Source organism: Rattus norvegicus, chromosome 2 (assembly GCF_036323735.1).
Source record: "Rattus norvegicus strain BN/NHsdMcwi chromosome 2, GRCr8, whole genome shotgun sequence".
NCBI lineage: Eukaryota > Metazoa > Chordata > Mammalia > Rodentia > Muridae > Rattus > Rattus norvegicus.
In genome coordinates this window covers 527,920-553,244 of record NC_086020.1, presented here as the reverse complement: position 1 = coordinate 553,244, position 25,325 = coordinate 527,920, and the positions used below count along the sequence as shown (strand labels likewise).

The 25,325-nt window shown below is 39.6% G+C and overlaps 1 protein-coding gene and 1 pseudogene across 2 annotated transcripts in view; both read left to right on the top strand.

The window, feature by feature from the left end:
* The window catches only part of LOC134485540 (uncharacterized), a 56,367-nt gene extending 45,410 nt beyond the window's left edge, over positions 1–10,957 (top strand). For both annotated transcript variants that reach the window (XM_063282654.1, XM_063282653.1), the window contains one exon: positions 3,108–10,957. In XM_063282654.1, coding sequence (XP_063138724.1) covers positions 3,776–4,840 — 1,065 coding nt within the window. In that variant the 5' untranslated portion in view covers positions 3,108–3,775 and the 3' untranslated portion in view covers positions 4,841–10,957. The remainder of the gene's footprint in view (positions 1–3,107) is intronic.
* Positions 1–25,325, top strand: part of LOC134485541 (polyubiquitin-B-like) — a 583,854-nt pseudogene that overhangs the window by 301,437 nt on the left and 257,092 nt on the right.

Here is a 25,325-nt window from a genome sequence, read left to right as displayed (position 1 = left end):
CCTTGTTGAAGCTCAGCACTCTCTTGATATTCAGATTCTTTGTTCAAGTCCCGATGGGGTTTTTTCCATAAGTGAAGGAGATAGAATAGCACAGTTATTACTCCTTCCATGCTCCCAAACCACAATATAGGATACCAAGGGGCCCATGGGGTCCACTGGTAATGATTTGGCATATTTGGTGGTTCATCTTAACAACCGCTCAAAATTGAGCTTAGAAATTAATGGAAAGAAATTTGAAGGCATTCTGGATACTGGGGCTGATAAAAGTATAATTTCCTCAAAATGGTGGCCTCAATCATGGCCTACCATAAGATATTCTCACTCGCTACAAGGCTTAGGCTACCAGTCGTGCCCTAAAATCAGCTCTGCCACTCTAACTTGGACGACTGTCGATGGCCAACAGGGACAATTTGTTCCCTATGTACTTCCCCTACCCCTAATCTTTGGGGGAGAGATGTTATGCAGACCATGAGACTAACCTTATCTAACGAATACCCCCCACAAGTGGCCCACATGATGTCAAGGATGGGCTATAAGGAAGGGAAAGGCCTAGGGCGATTAGAACAGGGCTGTCTCATGCCCATTGAACCAATCGCAAACCCCCATAAACAAGGCCTGGGTTTTTCCTAGGTGTCATTGAGGGTTCTATGCCCATACCCTGGCTTACAGAAGAGGCTATATGGGTTCTTCAATGGCATCTATCCTCTGAAAAATTAGAAGCTGCCACGAAATTGGTTAATGAACAATTGCAGTTTGGTCATTTAGAACCGTCCATTTCACCATGGAATACTCCTAATTTTGTGATAAAGAAAAAATCAGGAAAATGGAGACTTCTCCATGATTTGAGAGCCATTAATGCACAGATGCGTTTATTTGGCTCGATCCAACGAGGCCTACCCTTACTCTCCGCCTTACCTAAGCAATGGAAGATAATAATTATAGGCATTAAGGATTGTTTCTTTTCCATCCCCTTGTGTCCACAGGACAGACAGAGGTTTGCATTTACTATACCAGCTACTAATCATCTTGAACCTGATAAGAGATTTCAGTGGAAGATCCTACCTCAAGGCATGGCCAATAGCCCCACTATTTGTCAGCTATATGTGCAACGAGCCCTTGAACCTATAAGGAAGCAATTTCCATCTTTGCTTCTGGCTCATTACATGGATGACATTTTAATATGTGATAAAGATTTAACAACCTTACAGACCTCATATCCCATCTTAATCAAAACATTGGGACGATGGGGACTACAAGTCGCTGTAGAAAAGGTTCAAATTGCAGAAATTGGCTCATTTCTGGGATCGGTCATTTATCCTGAAAAAATAGTTCCCCAGAAATTAGAGATTCGCAGAGATCATTTGCATACCTTAAATGATTTCCAAAAGTTATTGGGAGATATAAATTGGCTGAGACTATTTTTAAAGATTTCCTCTGCTGAGTTGAAGCCCTTATTTGATATTTTGGAAGGGGACTCTCATATCTCCTCTCTGAGAGCATTGACCCCAGCCGCAAACCGGGCCTTACAAGTTGTAGAAAAGGCCTTACAGGATGCTCAATTGCAGCGCATTGATGAAACCAAACCTTTTGATTTGTGCATTTTCAAAACTATGCAATTACCAACAGCTGTCTTGTGGCAGAATGGGCCTTTATTATGGATCCATCCCAATGCATCTCCTGCTAAGATTATTGACTGGTATCCCCATGCGGTCGCTCAGCTTGCACTCTGCGGGTTGAAGGCAGCTATTACTCATTTTGGGAAAGAACCCAAAACTTTGATAGTACCATATACAGCCATTCAGGTTCAAACACTAGCTGCTACCTCAAATACTTGGGCAGTGTTAGTTACTCCCTTTGCTGGACAGATAGATAATCATTATTCTAAACACCCCCTATTATGTTTTGCCAGATCACAACCTGTTGTTTTCCCTCGCGTCACATCCCACAGACGGTTAAAAGAAGGGATAACAGTGTATACGGATGGGTCAAAAACAGGGGTGGGAGCATATGTGGTAAATTCCCAAGTGTTCTCACGACAATATTTTGAAACCTCACCCCAAGTGGTAGAATGCCTAGTGGTCATGGAGGTCCTTGAAAAATTCCAGATGCCTCTAAATATTGTTTCAGATTCCTCCTATGTGCTCAATGCTGTTAATATCCTTGAAACCGCCGGCGTAATTAAGACAACTAGCAAGGTAGCAGAGATTTTCCAAAAAATCCAAATTATTTTAGTAAATAGGAGATTCCCTGTATATATTACTCATATACGGGCCCATTCTGGACTCCCTGGTCCAATGAGTTCAGGGAATGATTTGGCTGACAAAGCCACAAAAATGATAGTTGTGGCCCTGGCCTCTCCTCTGGAGGCCACTAAAACTTTTCATGGCAATTTCCATGTTACCTCGGAAACTTTACGCTGCCGCTTCTCTATAACTAGAAAAGAGGCACGTGATATAGTCACCCAATGCCAACAGTGCTGCCAGTTCCTCCCAGTTCCTCACATCGGGGTCAACCCGAGAGGAATACAGCCATTGCAAATCTGGCAAATGGATGTTACTCATAATTCTACTTTTGGAAAATTACAGTATGTGCATGTATCTATAGATACATGTTCTGGCATTCTACATGCCACCCCACTTACAGGAGAAAAAACAACACATGTCATTCAGCACTGCCTTGAAGCATGGAGTGCTTGGGGAAAGCCAAGATGTGTAAAAACTGACAATGGCCCCGCCTACACATCTCAAAAATTCCGTCAGTTTTGTGCTCAGATGCAAGTTACCCATCTGACGGGCCTGCCCTACAACCCTCAAGGACAGGGAATCATAGAGCGCACTCATCGGACGCTCAAATCATATTTAATAAAACAAAGAGGGGGAATTATGATAGAACTCCCCCCAACACCCCGAGTGGCCACTGCTTTGGCCCTTTTTACCTTAAATTTTTTAAATCTTGATGAAGCTGGGCAAACAGCGGCTGAGCGACATTGCTCAGAGCCCAAAAGGACAAAAGAATTAGTTAAATGGAAGGATGTATTGACAAACGAATGGAAGGGCCCGGATCCTGTTTTGATAAGATACAGGGGAGCTGTTTGTGTTTTTCCACAGGATAATGAAACTCCAGTTTGGGTTCCGGGACGACTTACTCGGAATATCAAGACAGAGGATCAAGAAGATGACAACTCTGGTGATCCTCATGCTGATCCAGGGAGTGCCAATAAAAGTGCAGAGTGAACTACGGTGGGGATTTATGTCAACCTTCCCCCTCCCGATGCCGGTGATGTATAATGCCCAAGTGTTTCCACGTTTCTTTACTACCAACAAAGAATTGGGACTAGCCTATTTACCACTAGATTCCCAAATAGAGCAAGTAAAAGAAAATAGGACTATTCCCCTTAAGGGGAGCCTTTGTTTTGGCATATTCAACAAAATATCTTCTGATCTTCCTTGCATTATGTTGAGTAATCAATCTTGGTTGGTTAAGGAAGGCCACATGGGGAACTGGTGAGGAAGACATTGTGGCTAATGCCACAGTTCTCTATGGTTGGTGGCCTTACATTAACTCCTCCACCTGCCCTCTCCGTCAACCAAGGTTGGCACCCTTTTGTAGAGGGACCCAGGATGAAGAACTTACTTTGCCGTGGACTGGTTGCCAGTCCCGGGACTCTGCCTGGGCAGTCCAGAATTTTTTCTCCTTCTCCCCTGATTTGGGAGGCGGAGTGAACTTCACCACCATTGATCCTAGACGGTCCAATAATAATCCCTTTGATCAATGGATGCTTTGTGGCGTTAATGGTAGCTGCACTGATCTTACGCCCATAGCGATGCTACTTGGAGGAAAGGGCGAAAAGGGACGGTTATTATTTTCCTGGACGGGGAATATCCACCCTTCAGCCTCTGTCTGGACAGCTACTCGTATAAAATATAAACCTTACTGGAGCACGGGGTTTAACCCTGCTCCGGTTTGTGTCTGGCCGCCATTTGTGTGGATTATAAGTAATGCCACTAAAGTTTCTAAATTGAATTGTACAGACGGTTCATGTTTTTATGCCCTGTGTTGGGATGCTAGCCAATATCCCATAGCGGTAGTTACCTGTATGCCTCGCTTTATCCCGGTCCCTGTTGAGACTCCGGGGACCCTGACCTTATTTAGAGGAAAGAGAGATTTTGGCATTTCTGGGATCATTGTTGGCATTATTGCTACAATGGCAGTTGCTGCCTCAGTTACTGCTTCGGCATTGGCCTTGTCAAACACAGTACAGACAACCCAAACTATCAATGATTTATTGGCTACCGTCTCTGTGGCTCTGGGCAGACAGGTCTCGGCTAATACTCAGATACAAGGAGGCCTCATGCTTGTTAAGCAACGTATAGATCTGGTCCAAGAGCAACTAGACATCCTATGGCAACTGGCCCAGCTTGGCTGTGAACTAAAGCTCCCCGGCCTTTGTGTCATGTCTATACAATATGAACAATTTACCAAAGCTGCCAATTTGTCTAAAACCCTTTCACAGCATTTGTTACAGAATTGGACCTCAGATTTTGAGCAGACGCTCAGGGAATTGAGAGCGGCCATCATTCAAGTAAACTCTACCCGACTGGATATGTCTTTGACAGAAGGATTGTCATCCTGGATCACCTCAGCAGTCTCTTATTTTAAGGAATGGGTGGGGGTGGGACTTTTTGGAGCAGTCCTCTGCTGCGGGTTAGTGTTACTCCTCTGGTTGCTTTGCAAATTAAGATTTCAAACAAAGAGGGACAAAATTGTGATCGCCCAGGCGCTTATAGCCCTTGAACAAGGAGCGTCAGCCGATATTTGGTTAACCATGCTTAAGCAATAGGTCGCCAGCTGGACAGCTCTTGCACTCCTAGAACCTCGGTTCATTGCACAGGATTAGAGTGTCCGGCTTGAGCAGCCCATGAGGGATGACGAGCTTAGCATCGCACAGGGAAGCTCTACCAAACACGCTCCCTGGAAGGCATGTCATATTACATGAGGGTATCTGCCCCAGTTTTCCCTCCCTCAAAAAAATGGGAGTGCCCTGGGTCTCAACAACAGCTTAAGGGTATCTCTCTTGTACAGGTTCGCCAACTTTGTGCGAGGATATGACCTCTGCCTTCACCCTCCTATTTATGGGTGTCCTATTTGCTTAAAAACAGATAAGGGGGAGATGTGGACGGCCGTCCTCACATTCTCCATTGTAAGATGGCGCCGATATCCGGCAGGATGCACCTAATAAAAGGGCAATACACAAGCGCCTGGTAAATTCCTCACTCAGGGGGACACGTATGCTGTGGTACGTCATCTGGCACATCTGGCAGCGACCAGACAGAGAATGACACGTCCTAGGCGAGGATAGTTTCCTATATAAGGGATGGTCTTTCCCTCACTCGGGGTCTCCGTATTGTAAGCTTGTGCTCTCGCTCTCAAGATGCATTAAAGCTATTTCTGCAGAAGGATCCTTTGTGTCCTGCGTCATTCTTGCTGGCGAGACATAGCGTGGGACAGGAACTAACAATTTATTATAGGTAAAAGAAGATAAAATATCGTCTGGGTTAATCTATACAAAACTTCACTAATAGCTTAGTTATGGTTTTCAACTCTCTATGAATCTGTGAAGATGTGACAGGTGGTGGATGTTTAACTAGATAATTACTCCTAATGGCTATGCATGTAAACACTCTCAGTTGTAAACTTCTATGTCATTTATGATTTGCTTTTATGTGTGAACCTGTGATGAACTTTTTAACATGTGATCATGTATTCTGAAAGTTGTATAAGTACTGAGGACAAAAAGATGAGAAAGAAAATTTTTCCCTTTTCCCATTCAGGATCTTTCTGCTTCTCCCCTTAAATAGCTTCCATAAGAAATGTTTTACAACTTAGTAATAAACATTATAATCACTTCTCAAAGTACCCCCCTTTTCCTGTAACTTCTGACTAGCTGGTGGAAAGTTCTATCTGTGCAGTTCCTGCTGAGATAGCACAAAGTCTACTTAATCCTTTGCTGTTTTAGGAAGAGGTGTTAAGTGCCAGAAACTTGCAGTTTCTAGGCAGTTCAGCTACAGTATCAAGGTCATTTAGTCTCAGATAAGTAAATTTTTTTATTATTACACAGCAACCCTAAATATGTCATAAGACAAAGTCTTATCCCTGTATCTTGTAAGGAACAGTCGTATCCTCTCCCGATGCTCTTTCCTTTCTCTGCCTTATGAAAAACTGACAAGAAAGAAGACCCTGCCAAAGTTGGCACTGGGCACATTTTTTTTTTCAGTTGAAGATTCCTCTTCCCAGATGACCCTAGTTTGTTTCAAGTTGACAAAAGAAAGTAGTCAAGCAGTATGCAATGTAAAAAGGAGGACAACTAAAAAATGTCTAATTCTACCAGTGAGAAAATAAGGAAGTTAAGCAGAAATAGCTCTTGTGTGCTAGGAATAGTCAGTTTAACCAATTTTCAAGATACAGCTTCTGTTATGAAAACTTATCTCAAGAAGAAGATATTTAAAGGAGATAAAGAGGAACCTTAATAAGAGGACTAAAGGGGGACAGGGATGAGGTGGTAGGCTATTATAGGGACTACTGTGACAGACAAGTAACTATAAACACCACTTGAATATACATTTGGGACACTACCACTATAGAACTTTCCTAAGCTACACACACACACACACACACACACACACACACACAATTATATGAAAGGAAGATAGAGCCATCAAAGATGAAGTACTAAATAGATATCATATGTAACCATGTAAAACGTTCGGCCAGGAATGCCTTGCATATTGTTAAATCATTGATGAAAGACAATACCATAGATCACCCCTCCCATCACAGGCCATTCTTCTGGGCATTATTTACTCTCTATAACATGATCATAAATGTATAGTGCTGAGGATAACATACAATGTCAAACATGGAGACGTAGAGCCAGAGCCCAAATAAATGTTTCATTCCTATTGACTAGAGTTTATGATGCTGGAAGGGAAAAAATATTTAGATATAAGCCCTATAATCTATAACAGTCAGTTGGTTAAAAAATGTACTCACTTAATAGTGGTATAAATGTGTGAATAAACAACCTCTTTTCTTTTACATTGTATTTGAGCCCCACTCTGTGAGACAGAATTCATATCTGGCACTGATGAAGTAGCCACAAACCTGATAATATATATATATGTATATGTATATATATGTGTTTGTGTGTGTGTGTATTTTCACATACATTAAGAGAAAAGCAATAATTTTATTATTGTAAAGGAACATAGCAATAAAGTGAATGGCTCCTGCTAATGTACTGTTGTTACACGTGTAGATCTGTGCCATGTTCAGCCTTCGTAAGAGAAGCTTTCTTTCAGTTGAAGGGAACTAATATAGAGTTCGGATAGTGATGGAATTTTGAGCTCTCTATCATAAGTGAAATTTTTTTATCATACCCCTTACCTAAAATGTCAGGCATCTGTATGGAAGAGGAGGCAGAAAGAATGAAAGAGCCAGAGGTAGGTGATGACTTCAAAGAAACCGTATTTTCAAAACACAATCATACAGATACACATATGAAGTCATAGGAACTCTGACAGCTTGCACAAGTTCTGTGCAAGCTCAAGCCAGATTAAAAAGCTAGCACTGAGAAGGAAACATATATACAAAGTCTCATCCCCAGGCCAGAAGCTGTTGGTGATTGAAACTTGCTGACAAAGTGAAAACCAATTTTCTCCAAAGGAGTATCATGGTATACCAACTTCACTCACTAGAAAGGAAAAAAAAAACATGCCCTGGAGTGTTGGGCAGCACATTGTTGACTCTACAATTCTTTGTGTGTCTCTGTGTACACCTTGTCTTATTTTGTTTGTTTGGGTATTATTTTGTCTTATTACTTTTGTGTTTATTTTTAGTTGATTTTTGGGTAGGCTTTATATTCTTAAGAAAGGGAAAGATAGAGTTCTAGAAAAAGCATAAACACGGATTTGTAGATAGGTTTGGAGTATTTGTGTAGATTTCAATGAGAAGAAAAAATATAACCAAAATGTATTTTCTGTAATTTTATTTTTTAATTAAAGAAGTAAAACTTTAAATAGATAAATAACATATAAGGTAGGAAAGAAATGAAGAAGACTTTGAATGGCAACCTCTAGTTTCTACAGTCACCTATACCAAAAGGAATGCACACTAAGTAAACACTAAATTTCTACAAATAACAGTGGATAATAAAAACACTACACTCATAAAAATAGAAAAAAATTAGGGTTTATCAAGTAACACAGAGAAAGTATCATTGTATTGCCATAAAAATTTACTTAAAAATATGATAGTTTAATCTTGTATGTTTTAGAAAAGTTGGAAGGCATAAAAGGTTTGACCTTCAGGCCTTTTTTGGTTTTCGAAAAGAGTTGAATTTAAGAAACACGTCTATCTGCAGCATGGTCTTTATACTGAAAGCACAAATTCTTATTTTATTCTTTTCATGGCTATTTATCCTCATCACGGTGATTAATTTTGTTGTCAACTTGACAGCATCTAAAATCACCTAGGAGACAAACTTCAGGAAATATCTGTAATGTGGGTTCTGAATTTAATTGATTAATGGGGAAAGACTCCACCTATGTATAGGCAACATCAGCATTCACCTCTTTCTATTTGCTGACAATATAGGGTGGGTTACTAGCTGTGTATTATTACTTCTCCTGTGCACTGTATCATGAACTCTAATCTCAAATAAACCATTTATTTGTTAAGTAGTCTTTTTCAGATATTTTGGCATAAGAACAGGCAAAGGGAAAAAGATATTTCATGTGTAATTTGTCATAATTATACAGATAGGATGTTAGAAAGAAAAATGGTCCTTTGTCCTCATGTCTAATGAAGTCATTGGCAAGTTGGATCCTTAGATAATCCCAATTTGGTCCTAACAAATATTCCTTGGCCATAAGGTAAAAACTAACTTTAATCTATTTCTAGATTATATTTGATATTAAAAACCATATTGGACCCACAGATAAGTTTGCATACATCTATTTCTTGCCCTTGGTTTTATCTTCTCTGTAAAGTATGGCATGGATATGTCTGACTATATGTTTCCTCTTTATGTGGTAGAATCTTTACATAGAAGAACCTAGCTTTATGGTAACACATACTGATCTTTTTTTTTAATCTTTATTAACTTGAGTAATTCTTATTTACATTTCGATTGTTATTCCCCTTCCCGGTTTCTGGGTCCAAATCCCCCTAACCCCTCCCTGCCCCTTCTATATGGGCTTCCCCTCCCCATCCTCCCCCCAGTACTACCCTCCCCCCAACAATCATGTTCACTAGGTGTCCAGTCTTGGCAGGACCAAGGGCTTCCCCTGCCACTGGTGCTCTTACTAGGCTATTCATTGCTACCTGTGAGGTTGGAGCCCAGGGTCAATTCATGTATAGTCTTTGGGTAATGGCTTAGTCCCTGAAAGCTCTGGTTTGTTGGCATTGTTGTTCATATGGGGTCTCGAGCCCCTTCAAGTTCTTCCAGTCCTTTCTCTGATTCCTTCAACGGGGGTCCTGTTCTCAGTTCAATGGTTTGCTGCTGGCATTTGCCTATGTATTTGCTGTATTCTGGCTTTGTCTCTCAGGAGCGATCTACATCCGGCTCCTGTTGGCCTGCAATTCTTTGCTTCATCCATCTTATCTAGTTTGGTGGCTGTATATGTATGGGCCACATGTGGGGCAGGCTCTGAATGGGTGTTCCTTCTGCCCCTGTTCTAAACTTTGCCTCCCTATTCCCTGCCAAGGGTATTCTTTTTCCCCTTTTAAAGAAGGAGTTAACACATACTGCTCTTATTTTGTGTGTGTGTGTGTGTGTGTGTGTGTGTGTGTATGTGTGTGTGTGTGTGTTTGTGTGTGTGTGTGTGTGTGTGTGTGATATACATGATAATGTCTGGGTATGTTTGGTGACAGAGGACAGAGGAAGACATAATGCATCTATCTCTACCACTCTTTCTTTTTCCCATGATACAGGAATACTCTGTCCCAACTTTTACAACATATTAATAAATCTTTTCCATAGCTTTGAACATATTATTTGTATGGGAATCCCCTTAATTGATTGATTGGTTAATAAAGATGAAAAGAAGCCAATCATCGATTGAGAAGGAGGAGGTGATTCTTCTGGGTCCTAGAGAGGAAAAGGGGGCTAAGGAAGAAGAAAGAGGCTTTAAACATGGAGGCAAGAGGGAGAGGAGGCAGGATATAGACTGGGAACTGTTAGCCCTGGTAACAGCCTCCACCACAAGAAGATTTCTAACATAGAATAATTGGTGAGTTTAGAAGGATAGATTTCACACCTAGTGGTTGTGTCATCTGTTTATTTTAAACAAAGAGTACTGGTGTTTTCCATTCTAAGTGACCTAGATGAGCATGAGGGAAAGAACATAGCCAGGCGGCATTCAGCTAGGGTTTTGAATGGAAAGAAAAGTCCAAGATCCAGAGGAGAGGAAACCACTGGAGAGCCCAGGCTGGCAAGAATGTGCCCGGAACTGGCTATGGGTGGTGAACTGGCAAGAGAGTGATCTTGGAGATCAGGAGAGGTAGAGCTGGCATTTGTGAGAGAGGCGTTGGCTAGGAAAAACACACAGTCATGGATCTCAGACTCTGTACCAGGATAGGAATAGACACCGTCAATGCCAATACATAGCTGACTTTAGCATGGGTTCATTTTTAAAGCTACATGGCTACAATAACTCATAACCTCCGAAGCGTGTGAATAGTCCAATGACATAGTAAGGTTTTTCAAAATTTGGCTTAACATGTGTACCTTGTTCCATCAGCTATACTATAAAGAGTGTGTAAAAAACAAATCTAGCTATAATCCCAGTAAGGAAAATGTATATTATTTATGTGTTTTGATGAACATTCATTTTTTTCTATGCCTTTTACATGTTTTGGTATGTCTTGACAGAAATTCATATTAAAAAATGTTCATACCACAACTTTTGGTCTCAATTTCTCTTCTAGTTTTCTTTATGTGCTATGAAAAACATTAGAACTAAAAGCAACTTGGGAAAGAAAGAGTATTTTTAGATTAGACATTTAGGGAAAGGTTGAAGTGTGCTCTTAAAACAGTAACAATGGAGGCAGGCTGCTTGAGGACTCACTCTGGTTTGCTCAGACTTTCTTAACTAACTTTGTAATACATCCTGAATGAACCTTCAGAGGGATTGGTACCACCAATGATAGACTGAGTCATTCTGAATCAATTAGCAAAGCAGTCTCTTACAGACAGGATGTTGAAGACAGATTATTTCATTGAGATGTCTTTTTGGATGAATCTATGTCATGTCAAATTGACAAGGCTAGGGAGATCATATACTTCCTCTATGTCCACAAATGCACACTGATCTGTTTTATACACGGTAGGTTTTTTCAGGAATACATGTTTAATAAATTTAGAAGAAAACTATGAATAACTTTATAGAACTGTTACCCTACTTAGAAAATCTCATCATTAGCAATTTTCTGAGGAACCAACACAAGACAAGGGAATTATGGCATTTGAACACACACACATACACACACACACACACACACACACACACACACGACTTGATAATAAAGAGACAAAGTTCTGATTTTTCTCTAAGAAGACACCACTGGATTATATAAAGCTGATTGTTATATTTTATAAGCACAGTCAAATAAATTGGTTTTCCTGAAACTCATAAAGTAAGTCTGAACTAACTTATCAAAAGGTTACATACATGCTCGTTGTGTATCTGTGAGAATTGGCTACTGAAAAATGTCTAGGTTTCTTTTGGAGATTCTATCTGACATCAGTGTTGTTAGTGAGCTAATGATCATTAAGACAATTTCAGCAACTAACCCAAATACTATAATACTTGAGATTTCAGAGTACTCAGGATATGTGCCAGAGACAAAAATAGGTTTAATTTACTTAATATTTGTATGAAACAAGTTTTAAAAAGTTTTATTTTATTTTTTACATTTATGGGTACATATATATGGATGTGGACAGATGAGAGAAGTTGCTCAAAAAGTTCAAAAGTCGGCCTTGGATTTTTCACAGTTGAAGTTACAAACTGTTGCTATCCACTAAGTGTGTTTGCTACAAACTGAACTAGAGCCCAGTGAAAAGCTGCAAGCACTGTCAACTACCAAGTGATCTCTCCACTTCTTATACAGTATACTTTCAATTATGACCTGAGGCATTATTAAATCTTTCACTGAAAATAGCTTGAGCATTTTTCTTACCAGAGGAATCTTTGCTTAAATTTGTTTTTGACAAAATGTGTAAGAAAATCTATTCATGTTTAGACAGTCCCCAAAATAGCCGAAAAGAAACAACACAAGAAAGAGCTTAAACACCACGCATGTGCGCGCACACAAACACAGACACACCCTGTTTCCCTCCCTTATACATTCAACCAATGTTGTGTTGAGACTATTGAGTGCAACCATTGATTGTAAAGTTTAAATTCACAGAGGATGGAAGGAAGATGGAGGAAGACAGCTATGAATATCTTATAAAGGATGGATAATTACAGGATAATTTGTCTTATCTAGTTCCAGAGAGAGAAGATTTCATCATGGCTAGGAAGTATCAAAGCAGGACGAAAAGCTGCAAGATCACATCTTGTAACAGAAATCCAGAGCAGACAGAGAGAACCAGAAGTAAGCTGCCTCAGGCTCCTGTCACCATAGCCAGAGCTGCTCTGACTGGCCTGCCTTCCCCTCCTCCATGAGTCTGGTGTCCTAACTGGCCACTACAAACAAACCATGAATAAGTTGATTTAGTTGAATATGTTGTCACAGCAATGAGAAGAATAACGAATACCATCATCTCCCTGAAAGAAGTGCTGGCTACCTCAACAGATTCCTGACTTTTCACAAAGCATTCATTCACAAAAAAGAAGTGAGTTTCTGGTATCATCAAAAGACCAAAGCTGTTAAAAGTCACTATTTGTGAAGTTTTCAGGGATGACAAGTTCAGGTTGAAAAGAGAATAAAAGTTAGTTATTCAAAAGCTCTTAATGTTGCACAAAGCCGTTTTCACTACATAGCCTTAATTAAAAGTCGCCCCTTTATTATTTATGTGCCACCCAGTGCATTCCAATGATTTCCCTAGAAGTGGCAGCTAACCTTCTGCAGAGTAGAGAGCATTGCATACAGTGACTCTGTGACACTCATTCAGACTACTCCCTGGTTCTTCCAGTCTGCCTTCAACTGCAGAGAAAGCTGAGAGCTCATGAGGACTCTGATGAGATTAAGCGCTGGAAAGTGCTGGTATTTGGGGATACTCATTTAAGGCCCAGAGAAATGTAAAACTCTAAGGTTTTTGTTTGTTTGTATTATTTTGTTTTTGTTTTTTGTTGTTTTAAAAAGTTAGCTCACAGGAGAACAATCAGGCTGAGACTCGAACAGATTTTAAAGAACTAATAACAACCCTGATGAAAGAAAAGTGATCAAGTTATCTAATGCAGCCTCCTGGTGAGCAGACTGACTCTGAGGTTGCAGGAGCAACTGTCTGGCAAACTCCAGCCCTGGGCAGGTGAGCTAAGAACACTTGAGAGAGAAGATCCCAATCTGGGCCATCTCCATAGTCCCCATAGCAAAGAGCAAGGATTCATGGGATTCTTATATTCCTAGCTCTTGGAGGGTGGAAGCAGGAGGAGCAAAGTGCTCAAGGTCATCTTTGGCTAGATCAGTGTGTTTGAGGCCAGGCTGAGCTTTGTAACACCTTATCTCAGAAAACAAACACGCAAAGGAAAATCACAGAAAACAAACAAATGAGCCACATAGGCACTCACAACACCTCCAGCATCCTGAAGGGACAGGAGAAATGAGCCGTATAGGCACTCACAACTCCTCCAGCATCCTGACAGAATGGGAGAAATGTCTTTCCACTTAGACCTCCATGGCAGGAAAGCTACAGACCATGAACTTTCACATTTTGATGAGCAGAGGGAAAAATTGAGGATGTATCCTTGTGTCCACGAAGCAGGTCAGCCAACATCTGTGCAGCTGCTGGTGGGAGGTGGTGGGAGAAGGCATTGTGGGAAGCTCTGTGACCAGTGAGACTCAGGATAGGAAAACATCCAGTCTTTTAAACTGAATTTTGGATTCACAAATACGGAGTCAAAAAAAAAAAAAAAGAAAGAAGAAAAAGAAAAGGAAAAAAGAAAAAAGAGGTCAGGTTCAGGGCTTTTGGTCTTTCAGTGACTTGAGTGCAGTCCTTGATCCCTTTGGAGTTGAGTTGTGTTCAGGGTGAGAGATATGGATCTATTTTCATTTCTCTGTATGCTGCTATTCACACCATCTGTCTGCCAAGATGCTGACCTTTTCCCCAGTGTGTAATTTTGTTTGCTTTGTCATAAACAAGGTGTTTTTACCTGTATGGAATTACATCTGGATCTGAGTCTTCAATTCTATACATTGACCAATGTGTCTATTATTTCAATAATATGCTTTTTTTTATTACTGTAAGCTTTTTAATAAAACTTGAAATCTGGGAAAAAAAGTTTAAATCCACTGTAATGACATGTATTCTGTGTTTTTCTACAGTTTACCATACAAAGTTATCCCTTCAACCATTTCCCTGGACATAAATATCAATAATTTATCAATTAAATTCAAATACATTCATTTAATCAATTTCAGGTTAGTTTACCAAATCAACAGCAAGACCTCAACTCAAATATGAGGGATGATTCTACTACAAAAATCATAACTTTTGACAACTTATGGCATCTATAATTTATTATTTGAGTATGTGCTTAGACAATATCCCCTGTAAACTTAGCTTGGCTTAAAACACATGAACAATATAATGTAGCAGTTTGATCCAGTTCTTCCACACAGCGCCATGCTCTGAGAACTAAGACTCAGACTCAAGATATATTTACAAATACCTTGACTATATAGTGAGGCTCTTCTCTAACTAGATCACAATTTAGAATAACTGACTTATTTTAACCTACATTCTGTAACATGCCCACTTAACCATGTTCAGGTACTATGTATCTCTCTCCTCACGTCTTCCAAGGTGAATCTCCTGCCGCATTCTATCTCAGAATTATGATTTCTCCCAGATTTTCCACTTCTTATTTACCACTTAAATAATAAGCCGTCAGATTTATTATTAACAAGTGCCATAGTCATATCGATATTAGATATTCTCTCAATAATCCCCCTTTGAAGTACAAATAATGTCTCTTTTTCAAATATAAATTGAATAAAATTATAAAAATTATAATAGTTATAAGGTGTGATATATATTTACAATGTCAAACCCATAGTATGTGGTAATTTAAAAAAATATCCTATTATCTATCCTATCCTGGTGAGTTCAGAGTTCTGGATCTAAATCACATTTTATCCTAACTTGCATTAACAACCTAACACCATCTTTTTGGGTCTAATAAATCTTCTTAAATATATCAACTTAAGCTTTTATTGAGACTATGATTATCTTGTATTCAACCCCAAAAGACAACTAAGAAGAAATATTTCCTGATTAAGTAGAAAGTGCAGACAAACACTTTCAAAGTTTTAAAATGGCAGACAGTTGGCTGTCGAGACCACTTCAAAGTATTCTAAGACATTGGAGCACTGTCTTCAGCTCTCTTGTTCAAAGTATCTGACAAACCTTATGTGAAGCCGGAATTACCAAGGATTTGCTTACCCTGTATTGGCAAAGCTTGGCAATCAAGTTCCATGCATTTGTTTTCATTTTCATTTCTTTTCTTTTCTGGATGGCATTCTGTCTGCCGATTAAGTTAGGGCACTTTCTTGGCCCAGAGGCTAGCTTGCCACAAATGAAGACAGCTCTAAATGGAGTTTCTTTGGAGCTCATTATCATCTTCTTCTAAGTTTAATGAGGTACAGCTGGGATCTGATATGTTTTGAAAGACCCTTAGACCGAGGAGACTCTTGCTCCAATCCTGAGGACACCCACCACCCCACAAACATGCGGGACTCAGTCTTGATGAAAAACAAGAAGTTTACTTTGGGATACCAATGCACTGGGGCTTGACACGGTCCTCACGCAGGAGGAATGTGAAAAGCCCAGACCAGCAGAAATATACAGCTTATATAATCATTTAAGGTTACACAGTTTCATTAGCTCAGCTAAGTTCATATATGAGAAAATTTTAGGATGGCAGCATTGAATGACCACTCTGCTCATATTTTGACCTTATATTCTGGTTTTCTTACATTTTTATGTCAATCTTACTTTTTTAATATTATTCTTATTTTTGTGTGCCGATGAAAGTGTTAGTATATGTGCCTTGATCTTATGTACAAGACAGAACACAGTTTGTGGTGTTAGAGCTTCCCTTCCACCGTAGAAGAACTATGAATCAATAAAACTGCCAGGTTTGGTGGCAAACATATTACCTGTATGGTATACTGTTCTGAATGACAATTTCAATTAACCATTCGGCCTTCCTGATTTCTCACCGAAACTAGATAAAGTCTGAATCACTAAATTCTTATACAAACACCACCAAATGAAGAAGAATGAAACATAAATAATGAAAAAATAGTGAAAGTGGTAAACTGCTAATTGTTGATGTGTGTTCCGTTGCTATGTATGATGTTAAATACTACCACAAAATCTGTTTTTTCCCAGGGATGTGGAGATCCTCACATGCACCAACTGATGCTAATATAACGTTCCTCCTTAATTTAAAACTATTGTATGAATAAAGATGCCTACAGTCTATAGCTGAGCTGAAGAGAGGCAGGCAGATGTGCAGTTCCTGGGCTTGAAGTCTGATGCAGAGACCATGAGGAGGAGATCAGAGAGAAGAAGAAAGAAGGAGATGCCATGAAGTAGATGGTTCATGAGAACATGGGCATGAGGGCTGGCCATTTGGAGTAAGAGTAGCCTACCTGAATCATGGGAAGTTATATCTCAGAGTTATTGATAGGGAAGTAGACATAATAGAGAGTTGATATCTACCCAGCTTTAATGCTACTAAGTCTTACAATAAATATGAAGGTTTTGTGTCTTTTATTTGGGAACTAAATGATCTAAGGTGGTGTAGAAACCCCCACATAATATTTATACCACAAGAAATAAGCAAATGTCTGCTAAAAACAATTACATAAGATCCATTTTGATAATATCATCTCACCCTACTATGCAGTGTGATACACAGATATAGTGAAATTTCTCAGTGACACTACAGCCAGGATCAACAGTTTTGAAACAAAAAAGAATCTATTTCTCCTACTGAGTTTTTCATCCACACTGCAGTGGTAATATAATCCACTTTGACTAGTTGTAAACTTTCCTCTGCTAAAGCCAGAATTTTGGTAGTAAGAATTATTTTCAGAAATTCAATGTTTGATTTAAAATCAGAAAATAGTTTCCATAGACAAGGACTTTTATGTACAAAATGAATGTAACAGAATTTTTCCAGCCCTCTGAGTATATAATGTATATTGAGCACAGAATTGCTCAGTTGAATTAAAATGATTTTCATACTTGAAAGAGCTAAATAATTTATGTTACTTTCATTGTCTTTTGAGCTAATGATTTTCTTAGCAGAATTTTTTATTTCTAAAGAACTTGAGGAATGAAAACCTCATTCCAAATTTTCAGTGGAACATGCACGCGCGCACACACACACACACACACACACACACACACACACACAATCTGTGTATTCATGATTGCCTTTTCAGAATACTTATCAAATATGTTTATAAGGTTGTAGATAATTGGATCAGCATCTATGAGCACTTACTGCTATTGCAGAGAACTGGGGTTAGTTCAGAGCACATATATCAGGCTGATTACAACTGCCTGTTTCAGGTACAAAGGATGTTATGCCTCTTCTTGGGTTCCAGGATATGTGTGATACACATGAACTCATACAGGCACAGAGACACAGACACAAACACATGCATGCAAACTTTAACAAAAAATCTAATTAAAAAATGTATTCATAGTGCAGTAGAGTTTGCTCAGTGCTTCTGCCAAGCCTGTGGACCTGATAGTGCCCATGGTTTATCCCCATGAACTACATGGAGGAATAGGAGAACTGAGTACAAGTTGTGCTCTGACCTCCAACAAACATGGTTTGGTTCAAGTGCATCCACACACATACAAATAAACAAATATAAGTATTATTTAAATTTTAATTTATACAAGCTAAAATTTGTAGAATATTTTAACACAAATGTTATTTTTTTAATGAGTACTATCTCTAGAAAATTCAAGTTCATGAACAGCTATAAGCATGCCAATCCCTACTATTTCTAAGTGGTTGTGAAGAAATCTGGAACTCGTGGTAACTATCTCAAGCTTGATAGTGTTCTCTTCATATCTTATATTCTCAGTTAAAACTGTTGACTGGGGCTGGGGTAGTAGATTATTTGGTAAAGTAAATATCTGTCTAGACTGAGAACTTGAGTTTGATGCTACAAGAAAACATGTTAAAAACTTATGGATAGCGGACTCTCCCCCACCTCCCCACAATTAAGTTTTTTTGAGCTGTCCAAGAGATCTCACTTGCATCCAGGTCAGCTGTCTCACAAATGACTATAACTACATTCCCAGGGAAATTGGATATTCTCTTCTAGTCTTAGATAGCACCATCTCACATATATATTAATTAAATTATGAAAGTACAAAATTGCTCTCTCCTCCAGCCGAGCAAGATGCCCAAAGGAAAGAAGGCCAAGGGGAAGAAGGTGGCCCCGGCCCTCACCGTGGTCAAGAAACAGGAGTCCAAAAACTTAGTTAATCCTTTGTTTGAGAAAAGGCCTAAGAACTTCAGCATTGGACAGGACATCCAGCCCAAAAGAGATCTCACATGCTTCGTCAATGGCCCTGCTACGTCAGGCTACAGCAAGAGGCATCCTCTATCAGCAGCTCAAAATATCTCCTGCCATCAACCAGTTCACCCAGGCCCTGGACAGGCAAACAGCGACTCAGCTGCTTAAGCTTGCCCACAAGTATAGGCCAGAGACAAAGCAGGAGAAGAAGCAAAGGCTTCTGGCCCACGCTGAGAAGAAAGCTGCTGGTAAAGGGGACATCTCAACTAAGAGACCACTTGTCCTAGGAGCAGGGGTCAATACAGTCACCACCTTGGTGGAGAACATGAAGGCTCAGCTCGTGGTGATTGCCCATGATGTAGACCCCATTGAGCTGGTGGTTTTCCTGCCGGCCCTTTTTCGAAAGATGGGGGTGCCCTACTGCATCATCAAAGGAAAAGCCAGTCTGGGGCGCCTGGTCCGCAAGAAGACATGCACCACTGTTGTCTTCACACAGGTTAACTGGGAAGACAAAGGTGCTCTGACTAAGCTGGTGGAAGCTATTAGGACCAATTATAATGACAGATATGACAAGATCCGCCGCCACTGGGGAGGCAACGTCCTGGGTCCTACGTCTGTGACTCACATTCCAAGTTGGAAAAGGCAAAGGCTAAGGAACTCGACAGTAAATTGGGTTAAATGTACACTTAAGTTTTCTGTACTTAAATATAATTACAAAATTTTTAAAAAGTACAAAATTAAATACATATGTGGTGATACATTCTTGCAAGCTCAGAGGGGAAGAAATCTGTGATCTATGTCTCAGTGGTCACTCAAGCATATTTGGTTAGTTCTATGTGGAAGATGAGACACTGTCTCAAGAATTTTTTGTTAGATGATTTGACTTACATATATCTTCGGTCTTGGTTTAAATTAGTATATCAATGTGGTAGAATTCAGTTATCCAAATGGATGCCCTTCCCATTGCTGCCATGATCCTTCCTTTCTGTAGCTATGGTACAGGTGACATTTGTTCTTCACTTAAGTGCCGTCTGTGCAAAACTGAGAATCAGTAGAGAAACTAGTGCAGATTTACACCATTAGAGAAAATATTTCTAAATATATCATGAACAGGAAAAGATCCATTTTTCCAAATCATTAATTCTCATTAATAAAGAGAATGTTAGCATGGCTGATTTATGGAGAAATCTTTCCCCAACAGAACAGAAGTGTATGTGTGCCTAAAATTTTCTTTCCACAGAGATCTGTGATGAATTTGCTCTTCTGCATCACCAGAAACTGAGGAATTCTATTTTTTTTAGATTGGCATCAAGGTTTATTTTTATTTTTTTAAAGATTTATTTGTTTATTTTATAAGTACTCTGCTGCTGTCTTCAGACATACCAGAAGAGGGAGTCGAATCCCATTACAGATGGCTGTGAGCCACCATGTGGTTGCTGGGAATTGAACTCAGGACTTCTGGAAGAGCAGTCAGTGCTCTTAACCACTAAGCCATCTCTCCGGCCCTTATTTTTTTTTAATACAAAATGAAAAAACCTTTTTAATATGCAACCCATCGTAAAAATAAAACAGGACATTATTTTACTGGGTTTCTTTTTTTTTCTTCCATCTTTATTAACTTGAGTATTTCTTATTTACATTTCGATTGTTTTTCCCCTTCCTCATTTCCGGGCCAACATCTCCCTAACCCCACCCTCCCCTTCTATATGGGTGTTCCCCTTCCCATCCTCCCGCGAGTACCCCCCTCCCTCTAACAATCACCTTCACTGGGGGTTCAGTCTTGGCAGGAACAAGGACTTCCCCTTCCACTGGTGCTCTTACTAGGCTATTCATTGCTACCTATGAGGATGAAGCCCAGGGTCAGTCAAGGTATAGTCTTTGGGTAGTGTCTTAGTCCCTGGAAGCTCTGGTTGATTGGCATTGTTGTTTACATGGGGTCTCGAGCCCCTTCAAGCCCTTCCGGTCCTTTCTCTGATTCTTTCAACGGGGGTCCTGTTCTCAGTTCAGTGGTTTGCTGCTGGCATTCGCCTATGTATTTGCTGTTTTCTGGCTGTGTCTCTCAGGAGAGATCTACATCCAGTTCCTGTCGGCCTCCACTTCTTTGCGTCATCCATTTTATCTAATTGGGTGGCTGTATATGTATGGGCCACATGTGGAGCAGGCTCTGAATGGGTGTTCCTTCTGCCTCTGTTCCAAACTTGCCTCCCTATTCCCTCCCAAGGGTATCCTTGTTCCCCTTTTACAGAAGGAGTGAAGCACTAGCATTTAGGTCATCCTTCTTGAGTTTCATGTGTTCTGTGCATCTAGAGTAATTCAAGCATTTGGGCTAATAGCCACTTATGAATGATTGCATACCATGTGTCTTTTTCTGTGATTGGATTACCTCACTCAGGATGATATTTTCCAGTTCCCTCCCTTTGCCTATGAATTTCATAAAGTCCTTGTTTTTGATAGCTGAGTAATATTCCATTGTGTAGATGTACCACATTTTCTGTATCCATTCCTCTGTTGAAGGGCATCTGGGTTCATTCCAGCTTCTGGCTATTATAAATGAGGCTGCTTTAAACAGAGTGGAGCACGTATCTTTGTTATACGTTGGGGCATCTTTTGGGTATATGCCCAAGAGAGGTATAGCTGGGTCCTCAGGTTGTTCGATGTCCAATTTTCAGAGGAACCGTCAGAATGATTTCCAGAATTGTTGTACCAGTCTGCAATCCCACCAACAATGGAGGAATGTTCCTCTTTCTGCACATCCTCACCAGCATCTGCTGTCACCTGAGTTTTTGATCTTAGGCATTCTGACTGGTGTGAGGTGAAATCTCAGGGTTGTTTTGATTTGCATTTCCCTTATGACTAAAGATGTTGAACATTTCTTTAGGTGTTTCTCAGGCATTCGGCATTCCTCAGCTGTGAATTCTTTGTTTAGCTCTGAACCCCATTTTTTTTTCTTTTTTTCGGAGCTGAGGACCGAACCCAGGGCCTTGCACTTACTAGGCAAGTGCTCTACCAGTGAGCTAAATCCCCAACCCCTGAACCCCATCTTTTAATAGGGTTATTTGTTTCCCTGCAGTCTAACTTCTTGAGTTCTTTGTATATTTTGGATATAAGCCGTCTATGTGTTGTAGGATTGGTAAAGATCTTTTCCCAATCTGTTGGTTGTTGTTTTGTCCTAAAAACAATGTCCTTTGCCTGACAGAAGCTTTGCAGTTTTATGAGATCCCATTTGTCGATTCTTGATCTTAGAGCATAAGTCATTGGTGTTTTGTTCAGGAAATTTTGTCCAGTGCCCATGTATTCGACATGCTTCCCCACTTTTTCTTCTATTAGTTTGAGTGTATCTGGTTTGATGTGGAGGTCCTTGATCCACTTGGATTTAACCTTAGTACAGGCTTATACGCATGGATCTTTCTGCATTCTTCTACATACTGACCTCCAGTTCATCAACATCATTTGCTGAAAATGCTATCTTTTTTCCATTGGATGGTTTAGGCTCCTTTGTCAAAAAATCAAGTGACTATAGGTGTGTGAATTCATTTCTAGGCCATTGATTCTATTTCACTGGTCTATCCGTCTGTCTCTGTACTGATATCATGCAGGGGTTTTTTTTGTTTTTTTTGTTTTTTTGTTTTTTTGGAGCTGAGGACTGAACCCAGGGCCTTGCGCTTGCTAGGGAAGCCCTCTACCACTGAGCTAAATCCTCAACCCCATCATGCAGTTTTTTATCACTATTGCTCTGTAATACTGTTTGAGTTCAGGGATAGTGATTCCCTCGACAGTCCTTTTATTGTTGAGGATACTTTTAGCTATCGTGGGTTTTTTGTTATTCCAGATGAATTTCCAAATTGTTCTGTCTAACCCTCTGAAGAATTGGATTGGTATTTTGATTGGGATTGCATTGAATCTGTAGATCGATAATGGTAGAATGGCCATTTTTACTATATTAATCCTGCCAATCCATGAGCTTGGGAGATCTTTCCATCTTCTGAGGTCTTCTTCAATTTCTTTCTTCAGAGGCTTGAAGTTCTTATCACACAGGTCTTTCTCTTGCTTGGTTAAAGTCACACTGAGGTATTTTATATTATTTGTGACTACTATAAAGGGGGTTGTTTCCCTAATTATTTTCTCTGCTTATTTCTCTTTTGTGTAGAGGGAGGCTACTGATTTATTTGAGTTAATTTTATACCCAGCCGCTTTGCTGACGGTGTTTATCAGGTTTCGCAGTTCTCTGGTGGAACGTTTGGGATCACTTAAGTATACAATCATATCGTCTTCAAATCGTGATATTTTGACTTCTTCCTTTCCAATCTGTATACCTTTGATCTTCTTTTGTTGTCTGATTGCTCTGGCTAGGATTTCGAGAACTATACTGAATAAGTAGGGAGAGAGTGGGCAGCCTTGTCTAGTCCCTGATTTTAGTGGGATTGCTTCAAGTTTCTCTCCATTTAGTTTAATGTTAGCTACTGGTTTGCTGTATATGGCTTTTACTAATTTTAGGTATGGGCCTTGAATTCCTATTATTTTCAGGACTTTTATCATGAAGGGGTGTTGAATTCTGTCAAATGCTTTCTCAGCATCTAATGAAATGATCGTGTGGTTTCCTTCTTTCAGTTTGTTTATATAATGGATTACATTGTTGGTTTTCTGTATATTAAACCATCCCTGCATGCCTGGGATGAAGCCTACTTGATCATGGCGGATGATCGTTTTGATGTGCTTTTGGATTCAGTTTGCCAGAATTTTATTGAGTATTTTAGCGTCGATATTCATAAGGGAAATTGGTCTGAAGTTCTCTTGCTTTGTTGGGTGTTTGTGTGGTTAATGCATAAGAGTAACTGTGGCTTCATAGAAGGAATTCAGTAGCACTCTATCTGTTTCAATTTTGTGGAATAGTTTGGATAGTATTGGTATGAGGTTTTCTATGAAGGTCTGATAGAATTCTGCACTGAACCAATCTGGACCTGGGCTCTTTTTGGTTGGGAGACCTTTAGTGACTGCTTCTATTTCTTTAGGAGTTATGGGGTTGTTTAAATGGTTTATCTTTTCCTGATTTAACTTCAGTACCTGTTATCTGTCTAGGAAACTGTCCATTTCCTGCAGATTTTCAAGTTTTGTTGAACATAGGCTTTTGTAGTAGGATCTGATGATTTTTGAATTTCCTCTGATTTTGTAGTTATGTCTCCTTTTTCATTTCTGATTTTGTTAATTTGGACACACTCTCTGTGTCCTCACATTAGTCTGGCTAAGAGTTTATCTATCTTGTTGATTTTCTCCAAGAACCAACTTTTGGTTCTGTTGATTCTCTGTATGGTCCTTTTTGTTTCTACTTGGTTGATTTCAGCTCTGAGTTTGATTATTTCCTGCCTTCTACTTCTCCTGGGTGTATTTGCTTCTTTTTATTCTAGAGCTTTAAGGTGTGCTTTCAAGCTGCTGATATATGCTCTCTCCTGTTCCTTTCTGCAGGCACTCAGAGCTATGAGTATTCCTCTTAGCACAGCTTTCATTGTGTCCCATAAGTTTGGGTATGATGTACTTTCATTTTCATTAAATTCTAAGAAGTCTTTGATTTCTTTCTTTATTTCTTACTTGACCAGGTTATCATTGAGTAGAGCATTGCTCAACTTCCAGGTATATGTGGGCCTTCTTCCCTTATTGTTATTGAAGACCGGCTTTAGCCCGTGATGGTCTGATAGGATGCATGGTATTATTTCTATATTTCTGTATCTGTTGAGGCCTGTTTTATGACCAATTATATGTTCAATGTTGGAAAAAGTACCATGAGGCAGTGAGAAGAAGGTATATCCTTTGGTGTTAGGATAGAATGTTCTGTAAATATCTGTTAAGTCCATTTGGTTCATGACTTCTCTTAGTCTGTCTATGTCTCTGTTTAATTTCTGTTTCCATGATCTGTCCATTGATGAGAGTGGGGTGTTGAAATCTCCTACTATTATTGTGTGAGGTGCAATGTGTGTTTTGAGCTTTAGTAAGGTTTCTTTTACATATGTAGGTGCCCTAGTATTTGGGGCATAGATATTTAGGATTGAGAGTTCATCTTGGTGGATTTTTCCTTTGATGAATATGAGGTGTCCTTCCTTATCTTTTTTGATGACTTTTAGTTGAAAATTGATTTTATTTGATATTAGAATGGCTACTCCGGTGTCCTTCCTTATCTTTTTTGATGACTTTTAGTTGAAAATTGATTTTATTTGATATTAGAATGGCTACTCCAGCTTGCTTCTTCCGACCATTTGCTTAGAAAGTTGTTTTCCAGCCTTTCACTCTGAGGTAGTGTCTGTCTTTGTCTCTGAGGTGTGTTTCCTGTAGGCAGCAGAATGCAGGGTCCTCAAAGCATATCCAGTTTGTTAATCTATGTCTTTTTATTGGGGAGTTGAGGCCATTGATGTTGAGAGATATTAAGGAATAGTGATTATTGCTTCCTGTTATTTTCATATTTCGATGTGAGATTATGTTTGTGTGCTTTTCTTCTCTTTGTTTTGTTTCCAAGATGATTAGTTTCTTGCTTTTCCTAGGGTGTAGCTTGCCTCCTTCTG